Consider the following 17,776-nt stretch of genomic DNA (forward strand, 5'->3'; position numbering starts at 1 on the left):
GTTACACAAGAATATAACTGACTTTTTACTATAAGGTATGTTAATATTTTACCGTGATTTTCCAAATATTCTACAAGCTTTAGCTGTGGTTTTTGAAGTCTTCATAAATTTCATGTAGTTTAATTGTTCTGAGTTAATGCATAATTTGGTTTACAATTAAAAGGAAAATCATTCCAGGTCCTACTTCCATGTCAAATTCTGTTATTTCAACATCATCATTGACAGGTCAAATAAAAGGTTGAATATACTCAACAAAAATATAAACGCAACACTTTTGGTTTTGCTCCCATTTTGTATGAGATGAACTCAAAGATCTAAAACTTTTTCCACATATACAATATCACCATTTCTCTCAAATATTGTTCACAAACCAGTCTAAATCTGTGATAGCGAGCACATCTCCTTTGCTGAGATAATCCATCCCACCTCACAGGTGTGCCATATCAAGATGCTGATTAGACACCATGATTAGTGCACAGGTGTGCCTTAGACTGCCCACAATAAAAGGCCACTCTGAAAGGTGCAGTTTTATCACGCAGCACAATGCCACAGATGTCGCAAGATTTGAGGGAGCATGCAATTGGCATGCTGACAGCAGGAATGTCAACCAGAGCTGTTGCTCGTGTATTGAATGTTCATTTCTCTACCATAAGCCGTCTCCAAAGGCGTTTCAGAGAATTTGGCAGTACATCCAACCAGCCTCACAACCGCAGACCACGTGTAACCACACCAGCCCAGGACCTCCACATCCAGCATGTTCACCTCCAAGATCGTCTGAGACCAGCCACTCAGACAGCTGCTGGAACAATCGGTTTGCATAACCAAAGAATTTCTGCACAAACTGTCAGAAACTGCTCATCTGCATGCTCGTCGTCCTCATCTGGGTCTCTACCTGACTCCAGTTCGTCGTTGTAACCGATTTGAGTGGGCAAATGCTCACATTCGCTGCCGTTTGGCATGTTGGAGAGGTGTTCTCTTCACAGATGATGCGAAGGAGATGTGTTGCACTGCATGAGGCAAATGGTGGTCACACCAGATACTGACTGGTTTCCCCCCCCCAGTAAAACAAAACTGCACCTTTCAGAGTGGCCTTTTATTGTGGGCAGTCTAAGGCACACCTGTGCACTAATCATGGTGTCTAATCAGCATCTTGATATGGCACACCTGTGAGGTGGGATGGATTATCTCAGCAAAGGAGAAGTGCTCACTATCACAGACTTAGACTGGTTTGTGAACAATATTTGAGGGAAATGGTGATATTGTGTATGTGGAAAAAGTTTTAGATCTTTGAGTTAATCTCATGCAAAATGGGAGCAAAACCAAAAGTGTTGCGTTTATATTTTTGTTGAGTATAGAATCATTTAAATATCCACTAATTTTGAGATTTGTTCTTCCAGGAGATGCTGAAAAAGTATCATTTAATTCTGGGGCCCCACAGGGCCCTAGACCCCGGCTCCTGGGGTGCTGAAACACCCCCCCCCCCCCCCCCCCCCCCCCCCCCAGACTCCCTGCAAATTTTCCTCGGATTTCACAATTTTCATTTCACAGCCCTGGGTTTAAGACGTCGTCTGTATCCAGAAATGCCAACAAGCTCCCTCATTAGCTGAGGTCGATGTAAAGCCTCAAATGCATCTGCGTTGAAGTGACGTGATCACAGCCGCGGGTCTTTCGGCAACTGCACTCTTCCACAAGCATCCTTCCACTTTTTCCTTAACTTTCTTTCTTTTGGAAAGCAATGAAGGCTTTCCTCGCTTTCTTTGTTGCCCTTAGACTGAAAATTGCATCCAAAAGCCGCGCAATGTGCGTTTTATCTTGGTAGAACAACTAGCTTTAACACTGTTTTCGCTTGCATGAAAGATTTCAGAAACCTTTCCACGTCATCGCCCCCAGAATGCATTGCGCAGGCAAAAACATGGCGGCCGCGTTGTATTTAAATATGTGATAAATAAACTCTATATCATTCAAGACTTGTTTATGCACTTCTAACTATATATTATAATAGCAGACGTCAGTGTTTCAATTTTTTGACAAATTTGATGTTATAGTCGGGGTTCCTTTTAAATATTGTGTAGGTTAAAGTCTTTCTATAATGTGATGCTACAATAGTTGGTGAAAGTCCTAGGGTGTGATCACAAAAGGGTTTGCATAAAAAGGTAGACGTGAATAGTTTGATTTGGTTGCGGAAAGATTTTGCTGTCAATTTTTTTTTTTTTTTTTTTTTTCTGCTTTCAACTTCAATTTTTTCAATTTCAATTTATTTTCATTTATATACAACAGAGTTGCCTCAAAGCGCTTCACGCAGGTAAGGTCTAACCTTACCATCCCCCAGAGCAACAGTGGTAAAGAAAAACTCCCTCTGAGGAAGAAACCTCAAGCAGACCAGACTCAAAGGCGTGACCCTCTGCTTGGGCCATGCTACAAACATAAATTACAGAACGATTCACGGACGAATATACAAGAAATGCTATTGGCGCACAGGACGGGAGGGTCTCCCAACACAAATACAACTCCATCTCTGGATGGAGCTGCACCTTAAACAGAGAGAAAAAACAGAATCAGGCATCAGAAAGACAAAAAATACTGTATAATTTGCCAGCATTAAACAAGAAAAACAAAAATACTAAGGTGATTGCCGGCCACTAGCCCTAAACTTCACTAAAAGACCCAGAATTTAGGTAAAGTTGAGGCCGCTGCTTTAATCCCTGATATCATCTGAAGAAAGGGAGATCAGCGCCAGAGCTTTTTGTTTAATACATTATTGTGCTGAGTAAATTAAGGCTAAATAAATACTAAAATTGATCGATGTCTAGAATCCAAGATGATTCCTTCATATGTCTTGTTTTGGCCGCAACCCAAAGATACTCACTTTACTGCCAGATAAATCAGCTAGTAAAATAAACTGGAAATATTCACATTTAAGCAGCTGAAATCAAAGAATGTGGATATTAAAAAAAAAATGAATTAATCAATTAACAAAATAGTTGTCAATTAATCATTTAGTAATCAATGTAATTGTTGCAGCTCTTCTTAGATGGTCCGTTGGTACAATGAATTTCACAGCAAGATATATTTTGGCCACATAACTTTATTTACTTGAATGTTTATTGGTGGGCTGTAGCAGAGTTCCTGTAAGATGTTTGTTGTGATCTTCTCCCAGTGGTCAGTGTACCCGGCAGTTCGTTGGTCACACAAAGGATGTTCTGAGTGTGGCTTTTTCTGCTGACAACCGTCAGATTGTGTCTGGCTCCCGGGACAGAACCATTAAGTTGTGGAACACACTTGGCATCTGCAAGTACACCATCCAGGTAATCAAATGATTGATGCAGCTGATGATGATGATGTGTGTAGATGTCAGTCTCTTGTACTACCTTGGTTCAGTATTTCACACAAGGCAGTCTGGTGAGTATGGTGACCAGGCACATGAAGACATTCAGCTTTGTTCCGAACTGAAAATTTATCCTGACTATAAAAAAAAAAAAAAAACATCTCTGTGACCACAGCTGTTTGTGTTGATGCCTTTCAGAACTTAATCAAGGCATAGAAGCATCTTAAAAAAAAAAAATGCATATCATGAAAATGTTAAATATTTTTGGGCAGTCACTTTAGAAAGTGCATCTTTTACATATTCTAGACCGGAGGTCACCAACCCTGTTCCTGGAGGGCACCTGCCCTGCATCCATCTATAAAACAAGGTGTGTGTGTGTGTGTGTGTGTGTGTGTGTGTGTGTGTGTGTGTGTGTGTGTGTGTGTGTGTGTGTGTGTGTGTGTGTGTGTGTGTGTGTGTGTGTGTGTGTGTGTGTGTGTGTGTGTGTGTGTGTGTGTGTGTGTGTGTGTGTGTGTTTGTCAGATTGACCTCAGCTTTCAGATATGGTTTGCGCGTGGCATGATGATGTGCATCCTTTATTATGAAATTTTTGGGGATTAATTTTCAGAACCTTTATTTTGAAGTCATTATTGGCACAAGGTGGAACATTCTCACACTCCAGCTTCAACAAAGGATGTCGATGAGTCACACTCTGCCTTAAACAGATACCTATGTCTTAACTTGTTCATGGGGGGAAGACAGCATAAAAAAATTAAAGAAAGAATACACAAACAGTCTGACAGTTATGCGAGCCGCAGACACACACATTCCCACATCCCCCCATGGCCCACTTTGATCACTGCTTCTTGCTTTATCACAAGGCAGAACATTCTCACACGCCAGCTTTAACATAGCCAACAAAGCTCGCCACTTTTCTATAGGAATACATACTTCTTATGGGTCCTCCACTAGTGTTTTCTAATGCCTGGATCACACAGCAACATAATTATGCCGATTTCTGACTCGGTCCTCCCCTTCCGACAATCTTAAGCCGGCCCTGTCTATCGTGATGGCTCTAAAGATAATCTTATTAGATATTCCTGCTGTGTGTGTGGTGTGTTAAGTGCTCTAGTCTGCTCTTAAGGACATTGGGACCGCTCAGACCTCAAATCCTGAATATTCAACATGTTGGGTTGTCTTGGCCTGATATCCCAGCATTTGGGGTGTGCCCCGACCACAAATGAGCACAGAAGCACAGGGGAATCCAAAATTGTTTACTCCTAAGTCATGTTTGATCTTGAGAGCTTTTGCGGGCTTTCCTGTCTGACCTGAGTATGTTCATGAATGAAAGCTGTTTGTGTGTGTTGTGTTGTCTTTACCATGTGACTGCACACCACACACTGTACGACCAAAACCTACATCTGTTGTTTTTCTTTCTTTTTTTTTTTTTCTTTTTTTTTTATTGCCATGTTCTGGGTCTCTCAAGTATTGAAACCCTACTGACAATTTTAAAATATTGCTGTGTGAACCAGGCATTGCTCTCCCTGTTCTACTTCTGTGCAATTGAGAGCTTGGAAGCAACACTTTTAAAACATCCCAAGTGTGACTTGAGTAGGTAGATGTGGCAAACGTGCAGAGCAGGTGCTCTCCAGGAACAGGGTTGGTGACCTCTGTTCTAAACTATTTCAATCAGCTTTATTCTAATTTTGATCATTATACACTACAGTTTTAAAATAAAAATCTATAAAACATGAACGTCAGACATTTGAAAAGCATATACATTTATGCACTCAGTACTTGGTCAGGGTTCATTTTGCTCATATTACTTCATTAGTACGGCATGTCATGGTGAGGTGTTGTGGAAGTCCATGTTGCTTTGAAGCAGCCTTCACCTTGTCTGTATTTCTCATGTTCCTCTTGACAATACTCTGTGCATTCTCTGGTGTTCAGGTCAGGTGAGTTGGCTGACCAGTCAAGCACAGTAATACCGTAGTCATTAAAGCAGTTACCGTATTTTCCGCACCATAAGGCGCACCTAAAAGCATTAAATTTTCACAAAAATCGGCCGTGCGCCTTATGTGCGCACTGAATTCCAAAATCTCTAAAAACGACCGGCGTTGTCTTTGACCGTCGGAATATCGGGCCATTTCCCGCTGACACAGGGATGTAATACGTAAAGTACGTACGCTGGCAGCGTAGAGTACGTACCCGGACAGCGATAAACCAATCAGAGAACATTACGTAAAGTACGTACGCTGGTAGCGTAGAGTACATACGCTGCCAGCGGTAAACCAATCAGAGAAAAGTCCGTGGTACGTACACTTATCTCCGCCACTCCTCCAGTAGTTACCGTACACTACAGGTATCCTGCAAAACATTTGTTTAAGGACCCCGGAAAATGGCGCCAGCGAAGAGACATGCTTACGAGGCACAATTCAAACTGCAGGCTGGCTATCAGTTACGCGGTTCATGGGAATAGAGCAGATGCGAGAGGAAACAAGAAAATGAACTGCGCCAAGTTAAAAAGACCAAATAGTTTCCACGGAAACAAAGTGAGGTGGTCACAGCTGGAAGACCAACTCGAGCAATGGGTCATTGAACAAAGAACAGCCGGGAGAAGCGTCTCTACAGTCACCATTCGGCTGAAGGCAAAAATGATAGCGATGATTAGCGGGAACCTGGCGTGTTTGATGGCGAAATTGCCCAGCTGTTCAATTCAGACACAGAAGATGAGGACTTCGATGGATTTGTGACAGAACCATAATAAAAACAATGTGAGTACCATATTGTTAAATACCGGTAGTTCAAAGTTGTTAAAAAGTTCAAATAACCTCACTGTTTTGCTTCCGTGACTTTTTTTTTTTGTAGACTATATGTTTTAGCGTGCGCCTTTTGTAAGGGTTAAGTACCCGCTAATTGAGGCCACGCCTTATAATCCGGTGCACCTTATGGTACAGAAAATACGGTACTAGTAGTTTTGGCACTCTGGGCAGGTGTCAAATTTTGTTGGAAAAGAAAATCAGCATCTCCATGAAGCTGATCAGCAGATGGAAGCATGATGTGGTCTAAAATCTCCTTGTAGATGGCTGTATTTGCTTTGGACTTGATAAAAACACAATGGACCAACACCAACAGATGACATGGCACCCCAAATAATCACCAGCCTGTTGTGTAAACTTCACATTGGACTTCAAACAACTGAGTCTGTGCTTCTCCAGACTCTGGAACCTTGAATTCCAAGTTAAATGCAAAATTTACTTTAAAAAGAGGACTTTGGGCCACTGAGCATTAGTCTAGTCGTTATTTTTCTCCTTGACCCAGGTTACACTCTTCTGATATCGTCTCTGGTTCAGGAGTAGCTTAACACCTGAAATGCTACATTTGTAGCCCATGTCCTAAATGCATCTGTGAAAAGTGGCTCTAGATGCTTTGAATTACTCAAATGTTAAATGAAATATTCTAATATTTTGAGATGCGCTCTTACAGCTATAATTATCAAAATGTTGGAAAACTTTGAATGTGTGGTTGCTTTTGTTTTGATGTTGAAATGCTTCTGTTGTGGTGCGGATATTTACATGGAGCAGATCCAGTTCAAATGTGCTTTTTCTGAGAATTGCAGGCCCACTGAACAATTAGTGAATACAATGGTATAATGCTGGTGATTAAGAGTTTAATTTATTTAAACTAGAGGCCTTGACTGTAGGCATCTTTTGGATTTACTGGACAACACAGAAGAGAATTAACCCTCACATAGAAAGTATTCATAATGACCACTAACATGAGAATTGCTCACTGAGATGTTTTGTACCTGTGTTGCAGGAAGACGGACACAACGAGTGGGTTTCCTGTGTACGCTTCTCCCCAAACAGCAGCAACCCCATTATTGTCTCCTGTGGCTGGGACAAAATTGTCAAAGTATGTTGGAGTTTCTTCTTACCGACAGATTAGGGGTGTAACGGTACATAATCCAGTGCTTGATGTCATGACCAGTGATGTCAAAATTACATTTTATGGATGGTGAATACATACCCAAATATATCACCAGTCAGCATCTTTAATCTTTTTGGCCTTGCGAGAGCGCACTGCCTCAGATTTTGTGTACTTGCGCATGTGTGCTCAGACTGCATTAAGTTGAGCATGTCAAAAGGCTGTCTCATCAATACAATCCCTTTCCAAGCAACCAGTCAGAGGGAGCAAAGGGAGAAAGTGATTTTAAAGTCCATTGACGACAATTAAAATATACTTTGTGCTCGGTGCAGAAAAGTGCAAAGACTCTTTCCCCCCTGCTGGTTATCGTTAACTTTTTAATATCACTTCAAAATGCCACAGGATAATGAAATTCTTTATAACTAATAAATTTACTTTTTGCTCTAGAATAAGGAAGACAGCAGTTCTTAAATGTATTTATTTATTTTTATGTTTTTCAAGTCTGGAATTAGCTAATCTGTAGCTGAGGACTTATAAATCAAGGTCTGCAGTTGCGATTTGCAGTACACATGTGCCGCCATTTTGAGGCCATTAAATGAGTTAGAGGGGCACCTCTGGTCTGCACTCAACTTTTCTTTGGACCATTGAAGTTCTTGTGTGGGTGAGGCAAAGCAAGACTGATAATCCAGCTCCATACCTGAGTGCAGATGAACAGTGCTGATATATATCATTCATCCCATCAACCTGTCTGTGTCCATTCTCATAATTATCAATTGAGGAACTATGGTGTTCCCAAATATTGGTGGGGAGCTCTGGTAAAGTTGCTTAGGGAAAATGTGGAATTGCAAAGAGTTCTGCATGTGCAGCCATTGTGTGCCTGGTAATTTATGTATTTATTTTGTTAGAAATGTATATGTCGTTACACCCATACTAGAAACGTTCTTTTGATATCATTTGCATTCAGTGAATGAAACCTTTTACCTGCTCATCTGAAGTGCTGCTTGCCCAATGATTTTAAATACTGGCATGTATTACCTGAGCGTTGTCACTGATGTGAATTATTTTTGTGTTGATGAGGGCGCAGTCCATGTATGTTTGTTGAATGGCATTGACCTGCCATTGGTGTAATGCAGGCTTGCTGGGTTTTGTTTTTTCTTCTTCTTAGGTGTGGAATCTGGCCAATTGCAAGCTGAAGACAAACCACATTGGTCACACTGGCTTCCTGAACACAGTGACAGTCTCTCCTGATGGGTCCCTGTGTGCATCTGGTGGAAAGGTATGAAAGGATTTTCTCTTGTAGGCCACTACAAAAAAAAATACCTTTAATGTACCAATTCTGAACCACAAGATTTTGGTACATCTTCCAAGTTTCAGCAGTGATGAAAACACTGAAGTAGAAGAGCCAGTTTGCATGTAAGCTGGCTTCAAAAGGGATGCCAGCACAAGTGCCTGGGACATGTAAATTGGCCCTTTGTTTAGGATCAGGGTCAGTGGATCAAACATTTAATAGTTGCCCTTAATGATGAATTATTAAAATTGCTTTCAGATGGTGATGTGACACCCCCCCCCCCCCCCCCCCCCCCAGTACTGAAATTAAACGCATTAATCAAAATTTAATTTTGTAGGTGTTCAAACTATAAAATGAAACATCTACTTTCTGTACACTGGTGTCTGAAAAAATGAAGATGATGAATTAGTTGGATCATTTATGATGAAAGGGGCAGAACAGGCTGCAGATGGAGACTATAGATTTTTGTTCAGACAAATGGAATGATTGGAAAAATGGAGAGCTCTGATAAGCACGGGGTTTGGTATCACAGCCTGGATCAATCAATCAATCAACATTTATTTATAAAGCGCTTTACAGCACCGACTGGTGTCCAAAGTGCTTAACATTAAAAACACAAATTTACAAAATAAAACACATATAAAATAAAATTTTAAAACGACACATAAAAAAGAACATAAAAATAACAGAACATGTCACCTCCCCACTAAGTGTTAAAAGCCAGTTTAAATAAATAAGTCTTTAACTTAGATTTAAAAAGTGCTAGGTCAGGAATAGTACGTAACTCAAGAGGTAGCTCATTCCACAGTCTGGGGCCAGCTACCGCGAAAGCATGATCACCCCAGCGTTTATATCTCGACCTTGGAACATCTAAGTAAAGCTGGCCAGACGCCCTTAACGTCCTACTGTAGGTGCGCAAAGTTAAAATTTCAGACAAGTAGGGAGGTGCAAGGCCATAAATAGCTTTAAAAACAAACATTAAAATTTTAAAATCAATTCTAAAACGAACTGGAAGCCAGTGGAGTGAGTATAGGATGGGCGCAATATGCTCACGTCTAGAAGTGTTTGTCAAAAGACGAGCAGCAGCATTCTGCACCAACTGGAGATGCGCAAGAGACGACTGATTAATGCCCGCATAAAGTGCATTACAATAATCAAGTCTGGAGCTGATGAAAGCATGAATGGCCGTCTCAAGATCACGTCTACTGAGAAAGTGCTTTATTTTTGCCAAGAGGCGAAGTTGGAAAAAACTAGCTTTGACAACAGAATTTATCTGTTGATCGAACCTCAAACAGCTGTCAAATATCACTCCCAAATTCTTGACAGCTGGTTTTACATAGTTAGCCAAAGCACCAAAATTTGGTGTTACCACATTTGGTATGCCAGTGCGCTCAAACACCATGATCTCAGTTTTACCATCATTCAGGTAAAGGAAGTTTCGGGACAGCCACTGCTTTACATCACGAATACAATTAAGTAATGATGACAAAGCATCACTCCCATTAGTCCTCACAGGCAGATAGATTTGCAGATCATCTGCATAACAATGAAAGGACAAATTGTGCTGGGTTATAATTGACCCCAATGGCAGAATGTACAAAGAAAATAGAATCGGCCCAAGGACAGATCCTTGCGGCACTCCACAGCACAGAGGAGCAGTTGATGAGGAAAGGTCCCCAATCATGACAGAAAAGCTATTTTCAGCCAAATATGATCTAAACCACTCAAGTGCAATACCATGAATGCCAATAAAATGTTCCAACCGGGAAACAAGTACTGTGTGATCCACAGTATCAAAGGCTGCTGTGAGGTCCAACAGAACCAGCACAGCAGGATTCCCTGCATCCACCGACAGAGTAATATCATTATGAACTTTTAAAAGTGCTGACTCAGTGCTGTGTCGCGATCTAAACCCAGACTGGAATTTTTCAAGGATGAGATTGTCTTCTAAAAATGATTGTAACTGTAAAAAGACAACCTTTTCTAAAACCTTAGATAGAAATGGCAGATGAGAGACAGGTCTAAAATTGGATAAAACTGATGAGTCCAGGTGAGGTTTTTTAAGAAGAGGTCGAACTACAGCATGTTTAAAAGCAGCTGGAACAGACCCTGATCTAAGGCAAGCATTGATAAAAGTTAGGAGACCCGCCCAAACAGTATTAAAAGCCTCCTTCAGCACCTTAGCTGGAACATCAAAAGGACAACTTGTAGATTTTATGTGTTTTACATCATCAGCGAGAGATGCAAAAGAAATGGGCTCAAACTGTTCGAGCACAGCAGAATGTGCACGAGGAGCAGACAACTCAACATTACAGTTCTGATCAGCGTTCTGTCTGACTGATGAAACCTTATCAATAAAAAACTGAAGAAACTCCTCACAGGTTGTGGTTGTAGCGTCCAACAAAACAGAGGTGTGTGGATTTACAACTGAGTTTATAGTCTGAAATAACACACTGGGACGATGACAACTGCTCGAAATAATATGAGACAGATATTGTGCTTTTGCCTCCTTCACAGCCTTCTGATAGTCAGTTAGACTGTCCCTCAGAAAACCCAGAGACACCTGCAGTTTGTCCTTTTTCCATTTTCTCTCCGCCCGTCTGCAGCGTTACCTGAGGGCACGGGTCGTGGCATTTAACCAGGGGTCGGATTTTGATTTCCTGGATTTGCAGCGCATCGGTGCAGTAGAGTCCAAAATGACTGTGCATGTACAGTGGAAAGAAGAGAGGATGTTATCTGGGAGTAATGGAGAAACCAGTCCATTCATGGCATAAAACTGAGAGTCCATGAAGGCAGCAGCAAAGTCCCCCGCTCTCGAGGAGGTGACCAAACGGCGGCGAGAGACAGGAACAAGTGGCTTACTAGCAGATGGAGGAGCAATAAATTAAAAAATAACAGGAAAGTGATCTGAAATAGCAATGTCTGATATGTCCTTAAGTGAAACTGAGAGCCCAAAAGAAATAACCAGGTCCAAGGTGTGTCCAAGATTATGTTGGTCCATCCACAACTTGTGTTAGACCAAAAGAGTTCAGGAGGCTTTTAAAATCATCAGCCAGCTGATTAGAAGGACAACAGATATCAATATTAAAATCACCACAGACCAAAAATTTGTCATAATTTGGGATAAAATCTGCCAGAAACTCAGAAAACTCCTGAATAAAATCCTTATTAAATTTTGGTGGACGATAAACAACAGCACAGAGCACAGGACAGTCGAACTCCATCACAAACAACTGAAGTTCAAAAGTGGAGTAGACATTAGAAGATAAAAATCGGCATTTAAAACTGTCTTTAAAAACCGTGGCCACACCACCGCCTCGACCTGATGCTCGCGGGGAGCTGAAAAACGAGCAGCCGGGGTGGAGGAGCTCAGAAAAGGCGCTATTTTCACCTGGTTTCAACCAGGTCTCCGTTAACAGGAGAAAGTCCAGATCACGACTGGAGAAAAAGTCATTCAAAATGAAAGTCTTACTTGTGAGTGACCTTGTGTTGATGAGTGCCACACGGACTGAGCGCACGTCAGTCTGCTGGGAGACACGACCGAGCGGGCGCAGGTTCTCCTGCACGCAGCCACGACTGCAGCTCCTCACAGGACGTCGACACGGAAGTGGAGACCCGGCACCCCGGACAACCGGCCGGAGCCACCGATAGCAAAAAGTCAGAGAACGCCGCGCGTCGTAGCCGTCATGAAGAAGCCGACTATGAATTCTCGTGGAGCATGTTTGCAGGAAACAGCCAGGCACACTCTGAGCCGAACACGGACTCCTCCTCTCTTCCCACGTCCTCTGCGACGCAGACGCCGAGGCAACACGCCAAGCGGCCGGCATAGAAAGTCTGGTACGGACGCTAAGACAGGCGGCGGGGGCAGCCGCGTCCCTGGCCGTCCGCCCGAGCCAGAAACAGCGAAATTCTCCAGCGAAGCCCGAACGCTGATAAGAGTCTGGCGATCATACACCAGGAGCGGTGACACATTCCATGCAACAGTGTAAAAACAATAAAAACGACACTAAAAGAAGCGAGTGCCGACGGCAATGGATGGGTAATGATTGTACAAATGAACTCTTATCATTTGTCCATTACTTGTACCTACTTTTCCCTACTTAGTGCTGTGGGAATTAAAACCTGTTAAAAGCAATAAATCATATGCAACGCTTTGTCTCTGCTCCTGCTTTGAACCGTGTCCTGTGGGAGACATCTAAATTAACTGTTGTAATCATTGTGATTAGGGCTGAAATGATTAGTCGAGTAACTCAAATAATTCGATTACAAAGAATGTTCGAGGCAAATTCTGTGCATCGAAGCTTTAACATTGTAATACATATGCCAGGCCTGTATGTGGCAGTGTAACGTCCCCAGAAAAACAAACGAAGACTAGAGTATGTATAGGTCATGTAAACGCTAATCAAATTGGCACAAGAAAAACGGTCCACGCTGATCATCTGAAATAGCTTACTGTGCGTTTAAAGCGATGCAGTATGTTTGTCTGATTTAAAAAAAAAAAAAAAAAAAAAAAAAAAAAAAAGCGGTTTCGTCCGCTGCCTGCTCTACGTGGGGAGTGACTAGTCACGCAGCAGCCGGTGACTGCATCTCTCAGCCCGGTGTGAGCAGCTCAGCGCTCCGACCCGGCCACACTGTCGGTCTCTGGAAGAAGCCCACTCTTCCTTCTGTGTTTTGCTCAGACTCCCACTGAATGTTTCGCTTTTTAATTTTTGCGTTTTTGGGCAACACACAGCACTTCACAAACACTAACTCAAATAAAATAAGAAAAAACTGACTGCAAGGCTTGCATGTTCAGCTTCCAACTGAAATGCATTGGCTGAATTGCAGAGAAAGGGGGATTAAAAATAAAAAATCACCCAGGGACCCAGTCCACAAACCTTAAAAAAAAAAAAAACTAAAAATGGTTGAATTTTACAAGTTGGGGAAAACAAAAAACAGCCACATCCCATCACTCATGATGATGCAGCAACATTGTGCCATTGCTTAGGGAGAGCCCTGGACTGCTGCTGTTTAAAAACGCAAAAGTACTTTTTATCCAATTACTCGATTAACCGATAGAATACTCAATTACTAAAATAATCGGTAGCTGCAGCCCTAATTGTGGTACTACAGTGTGTATATGGCATCAACACTTTACTCTCGGATTTTTAGGATGGCCAGGCCATGCTATGGGACCTGAATGAGGGGAAACACCTTTACACTCTGGACAGTGGTGACATCATCAATGCTCTTTGCTTCAGCCCCAACCGCTACTGGTTGTGTGCAGCAACTGGCCCTAGTATCAAGATCTGGGTATGTTGTTCTATAATTTGGAAGTGACCTTTTTAGCATTATTTTGCAGTGTAAAGAGCCTGTAAGAATGTAATAATGAAGGGCGGTGATGGAAATTTTATGCCATCTGTATTTTTTGATGATAAAGAGGCTGTTTCTGAGCCCTGACCAAAGCTTTTTGCATGTGTGTGCGTGCATTGCCTAAGATTATTTAGACTCTGCTGCGGTTTCATGTAGGATTTGGAGGGCAAAATCATTGTGGATGAGCTGAGACAGGAAGTCATCAGCACAAACAGCAAGGCTGAACCCCCACAGTGTACTTCACTGACATGGTCTGCTGATGGACAGGTACGACACACTCAGTCACACATGGCCTTGCTTAGTTTTCTGGGTATCTGCTATATATTTTTTTTATGATTAACCCCCAGTGATTACCTCTATTCACTTGTAACTCTGATGTATACTGGTGACAATCCTGCAAATATGAGGGGGACTAGAAATGTTTATTTGAATATTCTTTTCATTGCACTGACTATTAACCTGAAAGCAATGTTTAACCTGTAGGAACCAGTGGTGATATTTTGACATATTAAATGACTTGTGTAACTGTTTTACCCTACAGTCAGACTGGCTACAAATGAAGGAGACAAGCAGCTGGTGTTTGTCGCATGACAGATGTTCATGGCTGTGGCCAGCTTCTGGTTACTGTGTACAATGTGTAATGATGGATTATAAAGGACGGGAAAACCCAACACTGTCACTATAAACCTTTCCTCCAGCCTTGACTGTTTGACAACCAAAGTTCAATTGATTTGTTCCAGTAGAATTTGCAGGGATTTTAGATTAACCTTCGGGGTCCATGCTATAATTGTGGGGTGAAGCTTATCAGGAAACAGGAGAGACTGGTCAAGCCCTCTTATGTAAAATGAAAGTAGGACAATCTTACCTCTTTCTAGCTTAATGAAACAAAAACAATATAGTGTTTGGTGTTCAGGATCTAGTTCCTGCAGTGAGAAAGCTCCTTGTAATACAACCCCTGGCAAAAATTATGGAATCACCGGCCTCGGAGGAAGTTCACTCAGTTGTTTAATTTTGTAGGGAAAAAAAAAGCAGATCACAGACATGACACAAAATCAAAGTCATTTCAAATGGCAACTTTCTGGCTTTAAGAAACACTATAAGAAATCTTTTTTAGACCAAGCAGAGGGAAAAAAATATGGAATCACTCAATTCTGAGGAAAAAATTATGGAATCATGAAAAACAAAAACGCTCCAACACATCACTAGTATTTTGTTGCACCACCTCTGGCTTTTATAACAGCTTGCAGTCTCTGAGGCATGGACTTAATGAGTGACAAACAGTACTCTTCATCAGTCTGGCTCCAACTTTCTCTGATTGCTGTTGCCAGATCAGCTTTACAGGTTGGAGCCTTGTCATGGACCATTTTCTTCAACTTCCACCAAAGATTTTCAATTGGATTAAGATCCGGACTATTTGCAGGTCATGACATTGACCCTATGTGTCTTTTTGCAAGGAATGTTTTCACAGTTTTTGCTCTATGGCAAGATGCATTATCATCTTGAAAAATGATTTCATCATCACCAAACATTCTTTCAATTGATGGGATAAGAAAAGTGTCCAAAATATCAACATAAACTTGTGCATTTATTGATGATGTAATGACAGCCATCTCCCCAGTGCCTTTACCTGACATGCAGCCCCATATCATCAATGACTGTGGAAATTTACATGTTCTCTTCAGGCAGTCATCTTTATAAATCTCATTGGAGCAGCACCAAACAAAAGTTCCAGCATCATCACCTTGCCCAATGCACATTCGAGATTCATCACTGAATATGACTTTCATCCAGTCATCCACAGTCCACGATTGCTTTTCCTTAGCCCATTGTAACCTTGTTTTTTTCTGTTTAGGTGTTAATGATGGCTTTCCTTTAGCTTTTCTGTATGTAAACCCCATTTCTTTTAGGTGGTTTCTTACAGTTCAGTCACAGATGTTGACTCCAGTTTCCTCCCATTCGTTCCTCATTTGTTGTGCATTTTCGATTTTTGAGACATATTGCTTTAAGTTTTCTGTCTTGACGCTTTGATGTCTTCCTTGGTCTACCAGTATGTTTGCCTTTAACAACCTTCCCATGTTTGTATTTGGTCCAGAGTTTAGAGACAGCTGACTGTGAACAACCAACATCTTTTGCAACATTGCGTAATGATTTACCCTCTTAAGAGTTTCTCTCCTTTATTTCAATTGACATCTCTCGTGTTGGAGCCATGATTCATGTCAGTCCACTTGGTGCAACAGCTCTCCTTTTTTGATGCAGACTAATGAGCAGATCTGATTTGATGCAGGTGTTAGTTTTGGGGATGAAAATTTATGGGGTGATTCCATAATTTATTCCTCAGAATTGAGTGAGTCCATATGTTTTTCCCTCTGCTAGGTCTAAAAAAGTAACCATTACTGACTGCCACAATTTTTTTTTCTTGATTTCTTATAGTGTTTCTTAAAGCCAGAAAGTTGCCATTTGAAATGACTTTAGTTTTGTGTCATGTCTGTGATCTGTTTTTTTTTTCTACAAAATTAAACAACTGAATGAACATCCTCCGAGGCCGGTGATTCCATAATTATTGCCAGGGGTTGTAATACTGAAACTGTGGGAATGTGAATTGCTTGCTCAGTGTTGATGATTTTGGTTCTCTACTCCCCCCCCCCCCCCCCCCCCCTTCCCCTCCCTCTTGTCTACAGACCCTTTTTGCTGGCTACACTGACAACCTGATCAGAGTGTGGCAGGTCACCATTGGAACTCGTTAAGAACATTTTTCTCATTCAAGTTTGAATTAAAGAGTTTGAAAAGAACATGCATTTTGTTGTGGTTTAATATAATGCTGTTGAAATATGTTTTTGCACTTTGCTCTACTACAAACAAAATAAATTACACTCAAGGATTGTTGATTCCATGTGACATGCATTGAACATCACTAGGAGCAATGTATTATAGAGTGACGGTTCTGTCATATGCGCATATATATATATATATATATATATATATATATATATATATAATGGCTAAAACCGCAAGATGGTAAAGCAAATCCACTGGGGAGTGGGGTGGAAATGCATTTTGCTGTTTTATATTAATCTCTCTTCTAGTAGAATGACTTAAAAGCCATATTGTCTGAGTTTTATTTTTTATTAACATTTTTTTTTCTTGTTGAAGAAAAGTTAAAACTTTCAAACTCCCAGTCGTGTTCTATCCCCAAATCTTCAAAAATGCATGCAATTATGGGCAGTGATTGTCAGAGCTGGTCACTTAGCTTTGTATATTTAGAGCGAGTGTACGCCAGACACGCTTACTGGCAAACATCTTGCTGCTGTCTTCCATTTGATTGGTCTGCTGTCAGCCAACACATTTTCCTCCCCCTTCTTCCCATACTTAGTCTTATTTCTGCAGAATCTTCCCTCTACAGGAATCTGTCTCAAATTGTTGTCACACATGCCTTTTGAGTTTGACTGTCAGAGGGTACTGCAGAATGTTGCACAGTTGAATGTCTGAACAGCTACAGTTGTGAACTGTTTTTAATTGTATGGTACTTTGTGATTGTGTCTTGAGTTATCAACACAAAATTTATCATCCTGCCTGTGTGGCAACTCTGTCACAATGATGGTATTGTTGCTTAACATTTTGAAAAGGAAACTCAACTATTTTAGTAATTTGAAGAGAATATGATTAGGCTGTAAATATTTATAACAAAATACTAATGAATAAATTATATATAAAACAGATGTTATAACAGGTGTGATCTGTCAGAAGTATGAGCTGATCAGTATATGAATGGTCTTTTGGGGAGTGCTATGAATGGTCCGGTTACCCAGTTGGGGCTGCATGCAAAGCCATCTTCATCCAGTCAGTCCACCTGGCCCTGATTAACTGCAGATCATTCATAAAACTTATTTTAAATGATTTCTGCTCAC

At 41.2% G+C, this 17,776-nt stretch overlaps 1 protein-coding gene across 1 annotated transcript in view; it reads left to right on the top strand.

Moving 5' to 3' along the window:
- Positions 1 to 16,660, top strand: part of rack1 (receptor for activated C kinase 1) — a 30,181-nt gene extending 13,521 nt beyond the window's left edge. The window contains exons 3-8 of the mRNA XM_034181275.1: positions 3,158 to 3,305; positions 7,124 to 7,219; positions 8,397 to 8,507; positions 13,671 to 13,811; positions 14,028 to 14,138; positions 16,550 to 16,660. Coding sequence (XP_034037166.1) covers positions 3,158 to 3,305; positions 7,124 to 7,219; positions 8,397 to 8,507; positions 13,671 to 13,811; positions 14,028 to 14,138; positions 16,550 to 16,615 — 673 coding nt within the window. The 3' untranslated portion in view covers positions 16,616 to 16,660. The remainder of the gene's footprint in view (positions 1 to 3,157; positions 3,306 to 7,123; positions 7,220 to 8,396; positions 8,508 to 13,670; positions 13,812 to 14,027; positions 14,139 to 16,549) is intronic.
- Positions 16,661 to 17,776: the final 1,116 nt, after the last annotated feature.

The sequence above is a fragment of the Thalassophryne amazonica genome, chromosome 11, assembly GCF_902500255.1.
Source record: "Thalassophryne amazonica chromosome 11, fThaAma1.1, whole genome shotgun sequence".
In the NCBI taxonomy this organism is placed as follows: Eukaryota; Metazoa; Chordata; class Actinopteri; order Batrachoidiformes; family Batrachoididae; genus Thalassophryne; species Thalassophryne amazonica.